This window comes from Epinephelus lanceolatus, chromosome 17, assembly GCF_041903045.1.
Source record: "Epinephelus lanceolatus isolate andai-2023 chromosome 17, ASM4190304v1, whole genome shotgun sequence".
Taxonomy (NCBI): Eukaryota; Metazoa; Chordata; class Actinopteri; order Perciformes; family Serranidae; genus Epinephelus; species Epinephelus lanceolatus.
In genome coordinates, this window is record NC_135750.1 from 16,585,077 (window position 1) to 16,603,633 (window position 18,557).

An 18,557-nucleotide genomic window follows, 5' to 3' on the forward strand; every position below is an offset into this window, starting at 1 on the left:
TCTTTATTTTCATGACTATTTACATTGTAGATTCTCACTGAAGGCATCAAAACTATGAATGAACACATGTGGAGTTATGTACTTAACAAAAAAAGGTGAAATAACTGAAAACATGTTTTATATTCTAGTTTCTTCAAAATAGCCACCCTTTGCTCTGATTACTGCTTTGCACACTCTTGGCATTCTCTCCATGAGCTTCAAGAGGTAGTCACCTGAAATGGTTTCCACTTCACAGGTGTGCCTTATCAGGGTTAATTAGTGGAATTTCTTGCTTTATCAATGGGGTTGGGACCATCAGTTGTGTTGTGCACAAGTCAGGTTAATACACAGCCGACAGCCCTATTGGACAACTGTTAAAATTCATATTATGGCAAGAACCAATCAGCTAACTAAAGAAAAACGAGTGGCCATCATTACTTTAAGAAATGAAGGTCAGTCAGTCTGGAAAATTGCAAAAACTTTAAATGTGTCCCCAAGTGGAGTCGCAAAAACCATCAAGCGCTACAACGAAACTGGCACACATGAGGACCGACCCAGGAAAGGAAGACCAAGAGTCACCTCTGCTTCTGAGGATAAGTTCATCCGAGTCACCGGCCTCAGAAATCGCAAGTTAACAGCAGCTCAGATCAGAGACCAGATGAATGCCACACAGAGTTCTAGCAGCAGACCCATCTCTAGAACAACTGTTAAGAGGAGACTGCGCGAATCAGGCCTTCATGGTCAAATAGCTGCTAGGAAACCACTGCTAAGGAGAGGCAACAAGCAGAAGAGATTTGTTTGGGCCAAGAAACACAAGGAATGGACATTAGACCAGTGGAAATCTGTGCTTTGGTCTGATGAGTCCAAATCTGAGATCTTTGGTTCCAACCGCCGTGTCTTTGTGAGACGCAGAAAAGGTGAACGGATGGATTCCACATGCCTGGTTCCCACTGTGAAGCATGGAGGAGGAGGTGTGATGGTGTGGGGGTGTTTTGCTGGTGACACTGTTGGGGATTTATTCAAAATTGAAGGCACACTGAACCAGCATGGCTACCACAGCATCCTGCAGCGACATGCCATCCCATCCGGTTTGCGTTTAGTTGGACGATCATTTATTTTTCAACAGGACAATGACCCCAAACACACCTCCAGGCTGTGTAAGGGCTATTTGACCAAGAAGGAGAGTGATGGAGTGCTGCGGCAGATGACCTGGCCTCCACAGTCACCGGACCTGAACCCAATCGAGATGGTTTGGGGTGAGCTGGACCGCAGAGTGAAGGCAAAGGGGCCAACAAGTGCTAAACACCTCTGGGAACTCCTTCAAGACTGTTGGAAAACCATTTCAGGTGACTACCTCTTGAAGCTCATGGAGAGAATGCCAAGAGTGTGCAAAGCAGTAATCAGAGCAAAGGGTGGCTATTTGGAAGAAACTAGAATATAAAACATGTTTTCAGTTATTTCACCTTTTTTTGTTAAGTACATAACTCCACATGTGTTCATTCATAGTTTTGATGCCTTCAGTGAGAATCTACAATGTAAATAGTCATGAAAATAAAGAAAACGCATTGAATGAGAAGGTGTGTCCAAATTTTTGGCCTGTACTGTATATTGCACTGAATCTTCCTCTAATCACATAGGCTGAGTAAACACAAGCTCTGCAATCAAATCATGAACCACACTGTACATTCGACACCAAATCTGTGCCTTCCTCGTGATTCCCAATCATTTGCTACAGAGTATTAAGCTTCTCCAAATCTTGTGGTGAGCTTTAATGAAGACACATTTACACGACAACCTTGTACAACTCATCACCACACACATTTTTAGAAAGTTATTTGGTCCAGTGCACACCAGTTATTTTTACACATATTATTCCACATTACATGCACATACACACATCCTTCTGGCCCATCTGCGAAACTAGATAACACTTTAGCCCACAGTGCTCAACATCCTGCAGCCACCAACCACAAGTGGAAGAGTTTCTACCACTTGAGCAGTTTAAGTTGCTTTTGGTGGCTGGTGACAGTAATATTTCTGACATATCTGCCAAAAATTGAACTACACGACCCTGGTGTTCTCTATTTTGGTTGCTGAGCTCCCGACAACAACAAATCTAACTCTACTATTACTCATACAGTGGTTTGATAGCACCTGATAAGGTTATAGAAGTCCATTTAGTGTATTATTTCAATACGTGACTATATTGTACAGCAGTTAGTTATGAAGCCCTGAGGTCAGCCATTTAAATTCTTTAGGACATCCACGGTTAATGACTGAGATTATTAAATATCTTAACTCACTCTTATGACAACTGTCTCTTGCCGGATATAAACACAGACAGACTGTACAGGGATGGCACACACAGCACGCCACTTACATCTTATACTGTACTACTACTGCATTCACAAGACGATTGACAGTGAGGGTGATTTATTTAATGGCATGTTTTTGCAAGTTTTTATAATTTAGGGAATCATCGTGTGTCTCGCAAAGCTGGATGAAAGACAAATGTTTCCGTCGCAGCAGTTGCACGGTAGCTCGCTCCTTCCCCATCTGGCTTTGTTTACTCCCATTTGCACATCTGACATAAACAAATGAGCATAAATGAAAGATATCAGACGTCTCTGCTACTTGTAAGAGGAGAGGAGAGGAGAGGAAAACTGTAGTAAGACGCAGTGACATCTTTCTTCTGCTTTTCATATTGGTTATAATTTGTTTTAAGGCTTTAATTTGGTGATGGGATGTTCTGACTTTAGTGGGGCTCACCCATCTTCCTCTAAGATGTAAACTAGGTTCCTACATAGTAGTTTACCCATGTAAACAAACACATCCATCACTTGGATCTGCTGTCATTCTTTCTACTATCATGTTTTTTTCTACAGGTAAAATTACCCAAAATACAAAGCAGTTCTATTTGGACCAGGTTTGTTTAAACCCCTAATAAAGGATGCAGTGTTGACTCCATTTGTGTTAAAATGAAATGAAATATTACTTGAACTATTACAGCAATGGGACAAGGGCGCAGGGCTGCATAAAACACTTCCAGCTACTATAACTCTGCTGTGGAGGTGATAGATTTATTTCTCCACTTTCTATTATTCACAGCATGCAGGACAGGATTTTCATCTTTAAAATCTAATCTGTTCTAATCTTCTACAGCAACTCCATCCCAGGACATCAACAACACCAAACCACTATAGTGAGAGGGGAAAAACGAGTGGAAAAGGCACTATAGAAATATCTGATTCATGGCGGATCAATAGAGCCAGCTGGACCGAATAATCACGTCAGAGATCAACCTGAGAATTTAAAATGAAGCTGTGGTTTTGATCTCTGTGGGGTAAAACGAGCTGAACTCAATGAACAAAAGCATCACAGGGGAGGATCCTCGGCCCCATTCGTCTGATAGATGATAAAAAGGGAGACGATGTGAAGCCGCTCAGCTCTCCATCTGCAGCTGGGGTGATAACAGTATTACCGCATGGGCAGAAAAACTTCAAATACTACCACTTTTTTCTCCCTCTAACACTGATGTATAATTTGTTGCCAGCTAACCGTGGCCTTACAGAGTCCCTGGCGTGTAATTTCTTTTTGTTTGTGGTCTGAGCCAAGCAATAGAAGCACTACAGACAACCTCTGCAGATGTCACACACATCCCTGGCGATCTACTTCAGTCCACCATCAGCTGCAGATTGAGTGGTAATTTACAGATGCAGCTCAGTTTGATACACGTGTGACCACAGTTTTTCACCAGTCACCATTGTGTGACACAGTCCAGGTGTAATTTTGCTATTCTCAAGGTGCCTTATCTATTTCTGCTTCAGTTAGTGATGACTGCATCCCTGCCCCTTACTCAGACCACAACATGCCCTGCAGGTAGACATGCATGCATCAAGGACTTCTGAGTTTTGTCTCAGTGGAGAAATTGGCCCTTCTGCCCTTTATATGAAAAAAAAATAAAAAATCTCCCCGTATGAGACCGAAATGTTGTAAATTGGTGGAATGAAATGGATGTTTTTTTTTCAGTTCAGGGACTGTTGCAAACACTTTTTTTCCCCCAAAATTATGATTATTATTATAGGAACCTAAAATGATTTTTGCAGCAAATATCACTGCACTGGAAATATGTTGGTGCAACATCATGTTTAGTCCATTATTAAAGTAGAAATAAGTTTTTTGCTATTATCATTACAAAGTAAATGCTAATTACACAGTGTAATGGCTGTAGAATAATGCAGGCTCTTCTCATTCACTGTTCTTACTTAAACCTACGAAAAGTGATGCACTATAATTTGTATATAACCTACGTAATCGTGAGCCAGGAGGCTGAGATCATGTGACCTCTACACTGCAGGCTGACATCCCTACATGGTGGAAGCAAAGGAAGAAGTCAGGTAACGAAGTGTAAAGAGAGTTTAAGTCCACATAGCAAGGAGGTAGGGGTGGACGGATGGGTCAAATAAACACAGGACTTTGACTCGAGACTACTGGTTGTGTCCCGATACATACATGATGTCACATCATCATGTGATACCCATCCACGATTCTCTTCCTAAACCTAACATAACTTGTAGGGGGCGCTAATTTGTTAAGATATCATACTAACTGTTGTATCAGCATTTACATTTGTTCCCTGTAAGCCTCACTTTCACTATGCAAGTCTGTCTGCCACCGGGTACAATCTCCCAAGAAACTGAGGGCTTGATATACGGCACAAAGGAAGTGCGTCAATCATTGTGCAATCAAAACAGGAAGAGGTTAGCGCTTCTGTTTTCTCGGGTAGCTATCAGTAGTTGTCCCGTTACTTAAGAGTAGCAATGTAAGTTCTTTGCAGTTACTATCCACAGTAGCAGAAATGGGTAACGATGGAACAACCCGAGTAACTGCAGAAGGTGTTAGCTGCGAGGCTCTTAGACACCATCTTAAAATGATGTGTTTTCTGACCTGCAGTGGGCGAACAGTTCACCTCTCTGAAGTGATGTAGAAGTGCACTTCGGGGTGTGTCAGTGCACTGTGACATCACTGGTGGGTGTGTTTACAGGTGCAACAGAGCGGGCTCAAGTCCAAAATTTGTGAAATTAGTCATTTTGCGGGAGCTGTGACACTCAAAACGTATCCACCGATTTACAGACATCTCTTTTCCAATGTAAGTGTATGGGAAAAGTCTTTTGGGACCAAGTGGCATCTGGTGACAGCCTGGAAGTCGCAATGCCACTTTTTGGCCACTAAGAAAACTGGCCTCAAAGCCCTGTGCACTTCCTGGCGGTCTGAGTTAAACAAGTGAGATGGGTTCCTAAAATGGCTACAGCTGTACTTCTTTTCCATAATACGACCCAGTCACTTTCAAACTAAACCTGTGAGTTATTTATCAAACATTGTATTAAAATCACCAGTTGACAACTACATAACATGACAAGGGGTGCCTGCTATGACTAACAGTAGGACTGCAAAATATATTGTTTTATTGTTTATATTTTCTTTTGCTCCATAGACACATTGCAAAAAGACTGTGATATTGCACCAAGGGATCTTTTTGAGTCAGCTGAAAGTGAGTATATCATAAGGAAACTGCACTTTAAAATGTAACTATCATTGGTGTCTTACTGGCGTCTTTTGAGTTGAGTTCAACGTTCAATTTGTTCAATAAAATAATGTTGGAAATAATTTAATTTTGTTTGTTTTTAAGATATTTTTTTCAGGATTTTGCCTTTATTAGACAGGACAGAGCCAGAGTGAAAGGGGGAGACAGAGGGGGGACGACATGCAGCAAAGGACCGCGGATTGGAATTGAACTTGAACGTATAAAGCCTTTGTATGCGGGGCAACTGCTCTACTAGGTGAGCTAGTAAGTGCTTTGTGTTTTAACAGTTCACTGAAAGCAGTAGAAAACTGAGTACACTTTAATATCTGTTAATTTATCACACGTAATATCGCTACCGTGATATTCAACAACGATTTCCTCATATGGTGCAGCCCTAATAAACAGTGCGAGGTGAACAGTGATTAGACACATGACAACAAGAGCCATGATGACAACAACGATGCTTTGGATTAGTGAAAAAGTTAAAAAAAATCACAATCTTGAGTCTTAGTGACAGAGTGGTTATGGACATACACTCAGTACAGTAATTTGTAAACAAAATATACACATACATACTTCACCTTGTTCTCTAAATCTACAGTGGAAATCTTTTCTGTTTTGGTTATTGTCATTAATTGTCTTTTTTTCATTGGCGTTTTTTCATATAATTCATTTCATTAATCTACGCATATTTACAGAACTTATCTACTCATATTTCCCATAGCAGTGTATACTATCATTGGGTTCAAAACTAAAAGGATTATCTAGTAAACATGTTGCTACCTTTACAACTTTCCTCAAAGTGCAAAGACCGTGATGGGAGAAAGTGCATGAGCCCTGCCAGCGAAAATCCCTCCACAACTCTGCTCTGCCAGCGTAAACACCGTCATCTCACTGCAATACGTATTCACACATCGAACCATAATGATCGAGCAAGCACACATCAAAACCTTTCACTTAAAGTCTTCATTACGTGATTCCAGCGTGACAATAACATGTCGACTGCATAACATGTTAAGCAAAGCAAAGTGGACTGTAGAGTCCTTGTTAAAGCTACACACAGCAGTGTGTGTAGTCATATGATGTGGAGACTGTAAGTGCATTTTAATCAGATAAACACTTTCATTGGCTGGGCAGGAGGTGGCAGGTCTAAAGCTGTTGCTTGGCAAGAAATGTGCCGCTGCAACAATACAACCAAATGTATCCATGCCTCCATGTCAGAGAAGGTATTAGAGAATTTTTTAAAGACATATATAACAGCGAGAACACCCACAGGTACTATTAGCTGCAAATGTTCTCATAAATATTTAGTGTAGCTGTGGTTTTTTAGATCGTCAAATCATGTCATCGCTAAGTGATGTCAGCTCTGGAGATCCTGATGAGATTTGGGCACCAATTTTATCAACATCAAGATTTGTTGCAACATTTTGGATTTCTGGGACATCTTCTCATCTAATCAGCCACCAGCAATTCAGTTCCTGTTCCTAAATCTTGCCAAGCAATATTATTCAAGCCCCCTGCCCACTCGCCAAGATTGTACTCGTTGCTTAGCAACACTGTCTTACTTAACATCCAATCAAGGAGATTTTGAACTTGTTGTGCCCTGCAAAGCACAGTTAACTACATGAGTAATAAGTCGGGACCAATGAGATAAGTTTATCCGCCTTTGGAAGTGTTGGTGCGAACGTAGGCTGCAGATCTGATGGCATTTATTGTCTTTTTAAGACCCTGAAAATCTATTTTTTACATCCGCCTCTTACTATGAGCGATGTAAATCTGCATGAGCACATTTTCTGCCAAATTGGAACCATTTAGATTATTTATTATGGGAAATGTATGTATTTGTGTCTTTGTCTGTGCTCTGCTCACTGCTCACCAATCAGGATTGAGCATTGTTTAAGTTAGGATTAAATAGACAGTGGGGTTGTTGTTTTATGTTGTCAATCAAATCTGATCAAACCTCACCCACACAGTCCTGATGAAGGCAATCAGCTGAGTTTTTAAGTGCTAAATTCTTAATAAATAAAACCTAATGCTTTCCCCACCCAAACTTTGACTAAAAATGTCCTCATTAGCCATAAATATTCATGTTTTAGAGAAATAAGGCTTGGACGGTATCTTTTTTTCACAAGTTCATACCCTACTGAAATTTTATGGGAGTCTACAGTATTGAACGGTATTTGTGTAAACAGTCTGTATGTGATTCCACTCAGCAGACCTGAATTGTATTTACCATGGATAAACACTGGGTGGCGCTGTATTGATATTTCAAGTCTTACGGTATAAAGGTAAGAACAACATTGTTGCCGTCAGGTGTTTCACCGCGGAGAGGAAAAGGTTATTGACCGCTGTGGTGCGGGAAAGTGTAATGTGCTCTAAAAGTTGTGTATTCGGCTTAGATTAAAGAGAAAGAAACTGACATTTATTCAACCTGTGTTTGGTGGTATGAATAAATACAACGATTTTTTGGCAACTGGAACCTGCAGTTTATTGTCTGAATTTCAACACAGCCAAGGACGCTGTGGCATCAACCGTGTAAGGCGTGTCAGCCAGGTCATGCCGGGTGAAACAAGTAATAGGCTTAGCTCTACACAGTCACTATAGCCCCCTTAGCCTAGAGTTTCAGCTGGGAGATGTGTTAGAGCGTCGAGTTTGCTACTTTCAACAAGCTCAAGTGAAATATTTTTGTATCTGTTTTCCTTACTACACAGAAATCATTGTTGGCTGACTGTTTACAGTCCTGCAACATTATCCCCACCACTTGCAGTCGCCATCTTTCTCAGCTCAGCTGCCTGTTCCACCAGTAGAGACTGACCTCTGGTGGTGTGTGCTGTGCACTACATCACCGTGATACAGCATCTCTGTATGAGTTTAATAGAAACAGCAGCGTCTGTATCATACCATCGGCATTTTGAAATATCATGATATACCATAATACCTTGATACCACCCAAGCCTAAGAGAAATACAATAAATAAATAAATAAATAAACATAAAAATAAAAATCCCAAAGCAAGTCTCCTTTTAGTATTTTCTGGGCTCTTTTAGAAGTGAGAAGCTTTAAATTGATGGCACACTGCTGTGTGTGGCTTTACATCACCTGACAGTCTTCCTCTAGCAAGTACACAGTATGCAGCAACACGACACATCTGGGTCACAATAGCCGTACGTACCTCAGGCTCAGCGTCACACACACAAATGGCAGTTCCACTTGCTAAATACATACACACTCACAAAAAAAAAAAAGTTTCAAAAACCCACCTGGAGCAGAAATCATTTTCACACCGAACAAGAGAACATCACGATCCAGTTTCTTTATGCATGCAGCGTGTGGACACATCATTGTCCTGTTTACTAAGCTTTTGTTACAGGGTCACAGGTGTTTTTGCAGAGTGTAAATATCGAGCTACATGTAGCCTTTTGCGCCTGACGAGCACACGTTTGGACACTCACACGGGAGATTCAGGCTCATATCGAGAACTTCGCTCTTTGACAAGAGTTAAGACTTGACATCATTTAAGGGTGAATTCATCCCGGTTTCATTGTTTCCGCCTGCATCTCTGCTTGTGAAATAGCTCCTGCTGACAAATCCTTAGTAAATCTGTGTGGTTAAAAGTTGCAGTTGAGGCATGTGAACTGTCCCATGGCTCATGATTCTCTATTGTGTAGTGTGCAGTCGTGTGTTAATGACTATTTACAGTACCACAGAAAACAACTAGAGGAAGAGAGACATCGGCTTGGCACTGCTTCAGTATTATCACATCGACACAGACTGCAGAGTCTGTACAACCGTAATCAAGTGTAAGTGTGGGTGTGGGGCTTGTGTTTGTGTTTGTGTGTGTTTTTGTTGTGCGCTCCTGCTGTCCTCATCCTCCTCCTCCTCCTCACTGTGTGGGGGAGCAGTCGTCTAAATCCAGCAGCTCTCTGACCAGTCTTTCTCCAAACTGCGCTCGGCTGTAGCGTTTGACTGTGTAGGCGTCAGACATCTTGTAGAGGATGTACGCATTGTTGATGGCGATGCTGATGCTCAACCAGAACACCTGCTGCCAGGTCTTGTTGGGTTTATGGAAGATGAAGTACCTGTGGGAGAAACATTTATTTACTCCAGGGTTTCTACTCAAAGATCCTCTATTAAATGAATGAGTAATATTAACACACTACTATAAATAATATGCTCTAACAGCCATGCTGGAAACAAGTTTCAAAAACAAGTGCATGGCCATAGATTGGGGAAAAGAAGTGGACGTAGCCGCTGTGATGTCACCCATTGGTGTCCTCAAGTTTGGCAGTTTGACTGTCACCACCTTGAATTTTCAACCAATCCTCCAAGCCATACTACTACACAAGTCCTTTGATACCTCCTACCTCTGAGTACGACCCACACGAGTATTTCCTAAATTAGCCCACCTACTGCTGGCTTGTATGCGACTGTCAATGGTCACAGTTTTAAACACATGGGTAACGCTATGAAACGGTTGCAGTTGCATCCACACTACTTGTATGAAAAAACAACATGTTCGGCTTGAGATAAGAACGATTAAGACTAAGGTAATGTAACACATCTCACACAGGATACATTAATATGCTATGGGTCATTCTTAAAAACAGCATTTCTCAGTAGCGTGGTGGTAACGTTACTACTTTCTGAGTCAAATAGCTTCTCAGTTGTGAAGTTAATCCATTGTAGCATGGTAGCGTCCACAAAAGTTACAAGCTATTTTTCCGAGGAAAAGCTCTGAAGTGCAGTGGACTTTTTTTTCTACGTAGGTTTGGATAAAAGTAAGGATAATAAAATTGAGGATAAGTAATGCGACTAACGCAGGGCCACACTGAGGCATACACTTCCACATGACACATACTAATCCCTCAGTTTATTCTGCTCGCTGCTTTCACTATTGGCTACTCTGCAGCTGATGGGCTACGTTGCACTTCTTATTTTCTCATAGTTCTTTATGCAACTTTCTTTTGGAGTCACGCCCTGCTGGACATTAAAAGAATGCAGGTTTAAGGCACTTCTGCATTGGCCTCATTTTTCAGACCCCGCGATAACCTTTTGACAAAGGCACACACAGTCTTGCCAGTCAGTTACAAGCAGGAACAAGCAGGAAGAAAACCTTTTGATGCTTTAATTGTGTAATAAAACAGTATGTAAGGATGTATCTGTCGCTGTAAGGGCAGAATATGTCATGTTACATAAAAAATAGGACCGGTTCAGGCAGGAAAACAGTTTAAAGATTACACGGTAATTGTATCATCTTGAATCAACTTGCAGCGTTGCACATACTTGCTGTACTTGTCGTCGTATTTGCAGATGTAGCTGAGATGCGCCGCAAAGGCCTCGACAGCCAAGGGGCATGGGATCTCCCCACTTTTCCTCTTAATGATGATTCCTGCCACAAACACACAAACCACAGAATGAGAGTGAGAGACACAAGGCCGAGATCCCACTGAAGGGACTCCAGATTCTTCAGATTATGCAATCACCTGGCCAACAACCAGACAAGGGAGAGGAAAAAGAAGTGCTCCTTTACATGAGGGAGGCTTTCCAGGTGTGCTTTGTTACTATTTATGTTTTTAGCCGGTCTCCCTACAGGGCTGCTTTGTTTAATGGCACCTTTACACAGATAGACACTCGCATGTGTTTCTGGCTACTCTGAACCACAGTCGTCTGCACAGCTGAAGATTTGTTACATCAACTGAGCGGCAGACAGATGACAGCTTGACAGCTTGACAGCTCGTTGACAGCTGACAGAAGCCACAAAAATAATCATTAAGATAAATACTAAAAACAAAAGGACACAATTATGAAAATAACAATGACAGAGAAATGCATATGTAATTTTACTGTCATGAACAATCACTGCTTGTCAGTATGCAGTCATAACTTGAATGTTAAAATTACATACATCGCAAAGTAACAACAACAGAGCGTTACGGGTTGAGCACCTTCTCTGGTTCAGCCAATGGCTGCTTGTCATTGTATCTCACAGGTAACATTAAGTGATAACATCAAGATTCCAAATCTCATTTTTATTTTTAATTTCATGCTACAGACTGGAACAGATATATGAGTAGGAGGGTCAAATTTAAAGGTGCAATGTTATGATGAAGTAGTATGTCCCAATGCATACTCCACGCAACCGTAAGCACTTTGTAATGGCAAAGAAAGAATTTGCCTTGAGCAAAAGAAAAATAATGCAGACTTCTCCAAGCAGAAAATGCACAGGTGCAACTAATAACATTAATAATACTTTCCATTTAAGTCCCATTAAGCCATGACAGTGAGCCACGCATGCACAATACCTTTTAATAGGTACATAGCAGGTAAATGGAAATGCAGCTATTATTATTATTAGCAGTTACACATGTAGCTAATAGCATTTCTTACATTACTGGTTGAACGCTCGCGTCACTTTCTGTACTGTCACTGGTTTTTGCTTTAGATTCTTTACCAAGAAAAACACCTCAGCTTCTCTGGGAATGTCAAACATCTGGCAAAATCACTTCCTGAGCAGATTTGAGGCAACAAATACACAAGAGAGCTGCAGAATTATGCCTATAGATATACCATGCAGGATATTCCTTGTAATCCTTCTAAATCATCATTTACAACCCACTAGAGGAGTGTGGTGGCATGTTTTTCTGCAGAGGCTCTGCCCTCTGCCTGTATGTTCTTATTTTCTTCTTATTTTCTGCTCTCAGGATGTTTATGGCCATGTACCCCAAAGTGCTCTCACGAGGTCGGGGCTTTATCAAAAGGTAGCGACCACGTGCCAGACTGTAAGAAGCACGCATCTAAGACAGAAAGCTCCGAAAAAAAACAAAAAAACCCTGTGACTATAGCGAGGCAAAACGCCAAACGAGAGTGAATCTGGGTTTGGCTTTTAATGTCACTTCCACAATCCTGCATATACCTTTAAATTTGTATCTACAACACCTAGTTAAAATAGCTGTGAACTAAATCCAGACTTCTGTTAATCATACAAATGCTTTCTGATTGGTCTGTATGTATCTGACACGGCTCAACAGGATGTTGTCAGACTTGAAACCAAGCTTTCAAGATGAAGTCTTTGTGAATGTTGATTAAAGGTATGGATTTTATTAATAGCAATATTTGATGGATAATGTACGTAGGAGATAAATATAAATTTAAACATCTCCATAATGGTGCTGTTATACCCTGATGTTTTAGATCACATTCCTTATTTACCATCATGCAGACCTTTTTAAGTTACCACTGAGTAAATCATGTAATATTACCTGTGTAACAATCGCTAATCTTAATATGGTTTAATCATATGTGTTATAATGAGAACAAAATGTTGTCAGCAACTTGTTTTCTTCTCCTTTTTGCACAGAGTGAAAAACAGTTGCACACACACACACACCCACGCACACACTCACAGAGGAAAGAGAAAATCAATATTGGATAATAACAGTTAAACTGATCTGGGGCTTCTGCTCCCACACTCTTCATTCAAAGAGCTCCAACACACCGCAGCCCTTCAACTCGGTTTAAAACCTAACAAAACTGTTTCAATGAGAGTGGATTACTCCGTAAGAGGAGGGGAATATCATGATCCTGTCGCCTCCTGGAAACGGATTATCGCGGATTAGAAGCTCTCATTGATTTTTTTCAGACAGGAATGCCTAACGAAGTGCCAAATTCACCTGATGGTAACTTGCATACAAAATGACAGAAGAGCTAGTCTTATTTTCTCTCAAAAACCCCACAGATCAAAGGCGCGACTTTTCGAATTTTATGGCACATTTGTGGTTTGTTGCAACTATAAATATGTGCATTTCTTTTGCACTGATGCATATTGCATGTAGTGTCTCCTGTCAGTGCTAAAATTCTTAAAATATTTATAATTCAATGACAGGAATCTACTTTCACAGTTTTAGTTCTGGGTACATCAGAGCAGTGTTTACCTTGCTTTGTTGGGGAATAAGCGTTAGTGAGGAACCTGAAGTGTCCCTTGTTGTACCAGCTGATCAGGGACATGCTGCCTTTCATCATAACTCGGGATTGGCCACGCTGCGCTGGCGTGGAGCCGCAAACCAGCATGCTTTGTGGTAAGCCTGTACAGTCACTCTTTCTGGTGCTCAGCAGACCGCAGCAGTAGATATCTGGAGAGGGAAAAATACAATTTTATAAATAACTCTGCAACTGAGAGAAGTTCTAACAGTATATACACAGATATATTGCACAGGCACATTTACTATGGATCAAATACCAAGTGGTAGTAGGGTGGCAATGGTATCAGTGGCAAAAATCCCAGAAAATATCATGGTTTCATGGTATATCCATTATTGTTCTCACTGTGCATGCTGCCACTTGGTGACATCATCAGAGAACACAATGTCTGTTTCCATAGTTACGCGGATGACACGCAACTGTACATCTCTGCTGAACCAAATGATGCTGCAGCCATAGACTCCATTCCTACCTGTCTTTTGGCAATTAATAAATGGATGAGCAATAATTTCTTAAAGTTAAATGGAGACGAAACTGAATTGCTGCTTGTTGGCCCTAAAACAAAAAGAGAAATGTTGCTTAATAATCTGGGGAAATTAACCCTCTGGATTAAATCCAGGGTTACAAGTCTTGGTGTGATCCTTGATTCAGATCTAAGCTTCAAGTCCCACATTAACAAGGTGACGAAAACATAATTTTTCCACCTCAGAAACAAAGCCATGGTTCGACCATTTCTTAATGAAAAAGATGCAGAGAAATATATTCATGCCTTTATTTCAAGCCAAATTGACTACTGTAATGCACTTTTTACTGGCTGCCCAAAAAACACCACTGAGAGACTTCAGCTGATTCAAAACTCTGCAGCTTGGCTATTAACCAGAACCACAGGAAGGTCCTCCTCTTTGTATACAAACCGTAAATAAGCTTGGACCAAGCTACATTGCTAACTCCCTTGTTAACTATTTTCCTCCAAGAACACTGGGATCATCTGCTGCTGGTTTATTGGAGGATCCAAGCAACAGCTGGAAGAAGATCGGGTATACAGCCTTTGTCAATTACGCCCCAAAGCTATGGAACACACTACCTGTAGATACTAGGGAAGCTAGCTCTCTAAATATTTTTTAAAATAAAGCTAAAACTGTATCTGTTCACTTTTGCCTTTAACTAGCTCTGACTTTCCTGATACAGGTCTGAAACTCTTTGTTTTTACACTTCATGCTGCTGCAACTCTTTTAAAATCTAGCTTGATTTCACGATTTATAGTTTTAGAACTCTATGATTTTATGAATCAGTTAATTCATGTTTTAAACTGTTTTAAATGTCCATTTATGTTAAATTGCCTTGTCTGGTTAATGTCCATTCTGTCTATTTTCATATGAAGCACTCGGTGCTTTTACTTGCCTTATTGTAAAGCACTTTGTGCTGCATTTCTTGTATGAAAGGTGCTATATAAAAAAAGTTTAAAGTTTTTGATGGGAGGTCTGACATGTCTCCAGAGTCGTCTTGGCCTCCTTCTGTTTACGGAGAGTTTTTCTCATCTGGCTCAATGCCAGATCAATGGCCCAACCTCTAGCTCGCTCATATGCCAGATCATTCTCCATCAATTCTGTTCTTGAGAGAACCTCAGATTCTGCTGAATCCATGTCATGTCGTCGCACCATCTGGTAAAGTGTGGTGGGCTTTGCAGCGTTTTCAACTGTTGAACAGTACTGCTTTACGGCATTGTGCTCCCACCTAATCAAATAGAGTTCTTTTTGAAGGGTCTTTTTCTCACCCTTTGTCTGCTCAAGTTTGACGAGTAGACTGTTGTTGGTGGAGGTTAGCTCCTCATGCTCTTGAGCCAATTCCAATTCTTCTTGTGTGTCCTTGAGCGTTATACAGGTCTTCTCCAGCTGCAGTTTCAGAAATGTTATTTCTTTCTGATCTGCAGCCATCTTGCTCTTCACCTGTCTGAGCTCCAACTGCTGTTGTTCAAGTTCTTTATGAAGGGCCTCCTTGCTCCCTTCACCTGCTCCAACTCAGCGCGCAGGTCCTTATTGATGGAAGTCTGCACCTCAAGATTTTTTTGAGTCTGTTTGAAGATTGCGCAATTCTTCCCCTTGGGCAATTTCTGCAACTTCTTATTGCTGGTTGGAGAGTCCATCTGGACTTGTCCATAGTTGGACTTGATGTTCTCCCGCTGCTCTTGGAGCTTGACCAGGAAATCGTCCAGCAGGTCCTCTCAGACGTCCGGGAGTACGCTCCCCTCTGTTGTACTTGGGGTGAGCCTGGCCCCACTGTCATTCAGTTCATGCTGCCACTGTTCCTCTAGTGAACTGAGATAAAAATTAATTTGAGGTTCTTTTTGTCTAGAATTGAATATTATGAATTCCGTCCCTCTGTGTTATTTCTCGTTTGTCTTGGATGTGAGATCGAGCTCGATTTTGATCGGCTACTATCACGGTGAGATGCTCTGAACCAAACTCTGAGCATCTGATCTGATCTGAACAGCTCCTACTTCAATATTTTTGACCCTCTGAACGTGATGTCATTGTGACAAGAGAGTTCACAGAAGATTCAAATATTACATATTACATATTAAGCACACAGGTGTCACATATGCATGTTCGATGTTATACTGATGTAGTCCATTCTTTTGATTACTATACAATCACTGCTCTGCAATTATTTTGGTTTTCATTTAACTGTTTTAGTTATCTTTAAATCAAAAATGCCAAAAACAATCACTGGTTTCAGCATCTCAAATGTATCTGTTGATTTTCTTCATATTATGTGACTGCTGTAGACTGTTTATTGTCCTCGCAGCTGAACCACTTTCACTTTTTCTGTCTTTCCACCCATTCCATTTCTTTATTTCTTACATGGATGAGCAGCGACCAAACAATCATGTGGCTGAGCGCTGCTGATTTGTTCTCAGTTTGGAGAATGATGTCTATCTGTGTAGTACAGTACACGTGTGTGTGTGTGTGTGTGTGTGTGTGTGTGTGTGTGTGTGTGTGTCCACAGTAAGTGCTGCAGAGGTAATTATCTCTGCTAATTAATCCAGTGTGATAAAGTTGATAGAAAAATGTCGGACAATGCCTTCAGTTTTTTATTTTTTTTCCAGCTGAGCCTTGTGGTAGCTTTGCCCAATTAGGATGACAAAATATTGATTTTATCTCTGGACATGTTTTTCTTGACTTGACGTTCTGCAGCTCGGCCCAGCTGAGTTTAAAATTGCAGTATTTTGATAACAGGGGTGTAAAAACTTTTCACTTTAAGTCATGGTGATGATAACGTCAAAGGAACCTGATGTGTTGTGCTGAATGTTGGCTCTCTGCCGTCACTGATTTGCTCATTCTCAGCCTTTTATGTCACGATGACATTGTCCCATATTTTGCTATTATTACGAAAGAAGAAAACAGGTCAGTGAAGAGAATTCAAAAGTGACTCACCATAACCACAACAGGATTATGCTTTCATGATAAAATATGCCTTTGGTATAATGAGCATGAAAATCAGAGCTCTGTGGAAACCTGCTTCAAAGACGGATTATCAGCATAAAATATCACAATTTCCTCCAAAACTATTTCCTGCAGATTGCCTCCTGATAAAATATCTCACACTGAGAATATAAGCTACCAACAGTCATACAAAAAAAAAAAAAACCTGCTGGATTCAGAAGGTGTAGTTGTCAGGTGTTGCAGTAAGTGGTGTGTCTTTAAAGTATCCACTTTACCTATTGATTTTTTGAGCTGTGACAAGGCTAAACACTCCCCGCTGAATCTTCCATGATGCATTGTGCACGTCAAAAGACAATTAACAGACTGTTGAAGCGCATCCTGGGACTGCTGGTCGATGTTGGTTGAACAGCAAAAAACCATCAATCTCAACGAGTCACTTAGTGGGAGATTTAGTTGTCAAAGTTTAGTGATGTAATTCCACTAGTGCAATTTGTCTTTGTTTCAGGAGTTTGCAGCCATGAATGTGAATATTTGGAATCCTGACAGATACTATTACACAGTAATTCATATCAGGAAGAGATGTTACACCAGTCGCATATTCGTTTGACTTGTTTTTAGGAATTTTGCATTGACAAAATCTCAAAATCAAGCTTTTTTATCTTGTTTTGGAAAACTTTTAATTCCCTAGCTGACAGATAAATACAACAGTCTGTAGGCCCATGTTTTCACTGACGTAAGACAGAGGCATGCTCGTGCTTTCACACATCCCCCATGTGGTTAAAGATTTTTCACTCGGGGTGTAAGGACGGACAGATGAAGAAAAGAAAATGAATCATTCTAGCGGCATACTCTGGTGCTGATATTTGAAGGTGAAACGTAACAGACTGTTCCTCCCTGTGCTGTTTGGCCTGGGGACGCCATCGTCACAACATGACTAAAAGCAAATAAACAAATAAAAAATGCAAAAAGGGAGGGAGATGAGGAGAGAGACTACACCAAAGCAGAGAAGGGAGAGGACGAGAGGTGACAGAGGAGGATGAAGAAAAGGTGTTTTATTTACGCAGCATGACCGAGACAGACCGACAAATATCTGCTGCTGCAGCACGTTTGTGTACCTTGTTTGCTGAATTCGGTGAAGAGGCTGAGGCTCGTGATGGACGGCCCGGTGAAGATGATGGTGTTTTTGCCCGAGATGTTCTGGCAGAGCTGCTTGGCCACGAGGCTGTGGAGCTGAGGCTTGTTCTTTAAGGTGGCCAGACTGTCTGTGCCCTCCTTCAGATGGACTGAGATCTGCAGCGTGGGCGGAAAAAAACACGTCAATAAAACAGACATAAAACTAACAAACTTTACTTCAGTTTCAGTATGGTTTTATTGTCCTCTGGGACAGAAAATCCTGCAGCTGCTATTTAAGGCTTAACCCTCAGTAAGGCTGCAACTTTCACTCTACAGCACTGTGTGATGGAACAAACAGTAGTTTGATGATTTTGTTTTTCTTTATCTGACCAGCAGAGGCTAAAAAATTTCCTTTGAGGTGGCCCTAGGGAAGAGGCCGGGAGTGCCTTAAATCAAAATCT

At 41.0% G+C, this 18,557-nt stretch overlaps 1 protein-coding gene across 1 annotated transcript in view; it reads right to left on the minus strand.

The window, feature by feature from the left end:
* Positions 1–8,025: 8,025 nt before the first annotated feature.
* The window catches only part of pgbd5 (piggyBac transposable element derived 5), a 37,289-nt gene continuing 26,757 nt past the window's right edge, over positions 8,026–18,557 (minus strand). Inside the window, exons 4-7 of the mRNA XM_033613524.2 lie at positions 18,099–18,273; positions 13,495–13,692; positions 10,847–10,952; positions 8,026–9,642 (exon numbers count right to left, since the gene is read on the minus strand). Of these exons, the coding sequence (XP_033469415.1) occupies positions 9,447–9,642; positions 10,847–10,952; positions 13,495–13,692; positions 18,099–18,273 (675 nt within the window). The 3' untranslated portion in view covers positions 8,026–9,446. The remainder of the gene's footprint in view (positions 9,643–10,846; positions 10,953–13,494; positions 13,693–18,098; positions 18,274–18,557) is intronic.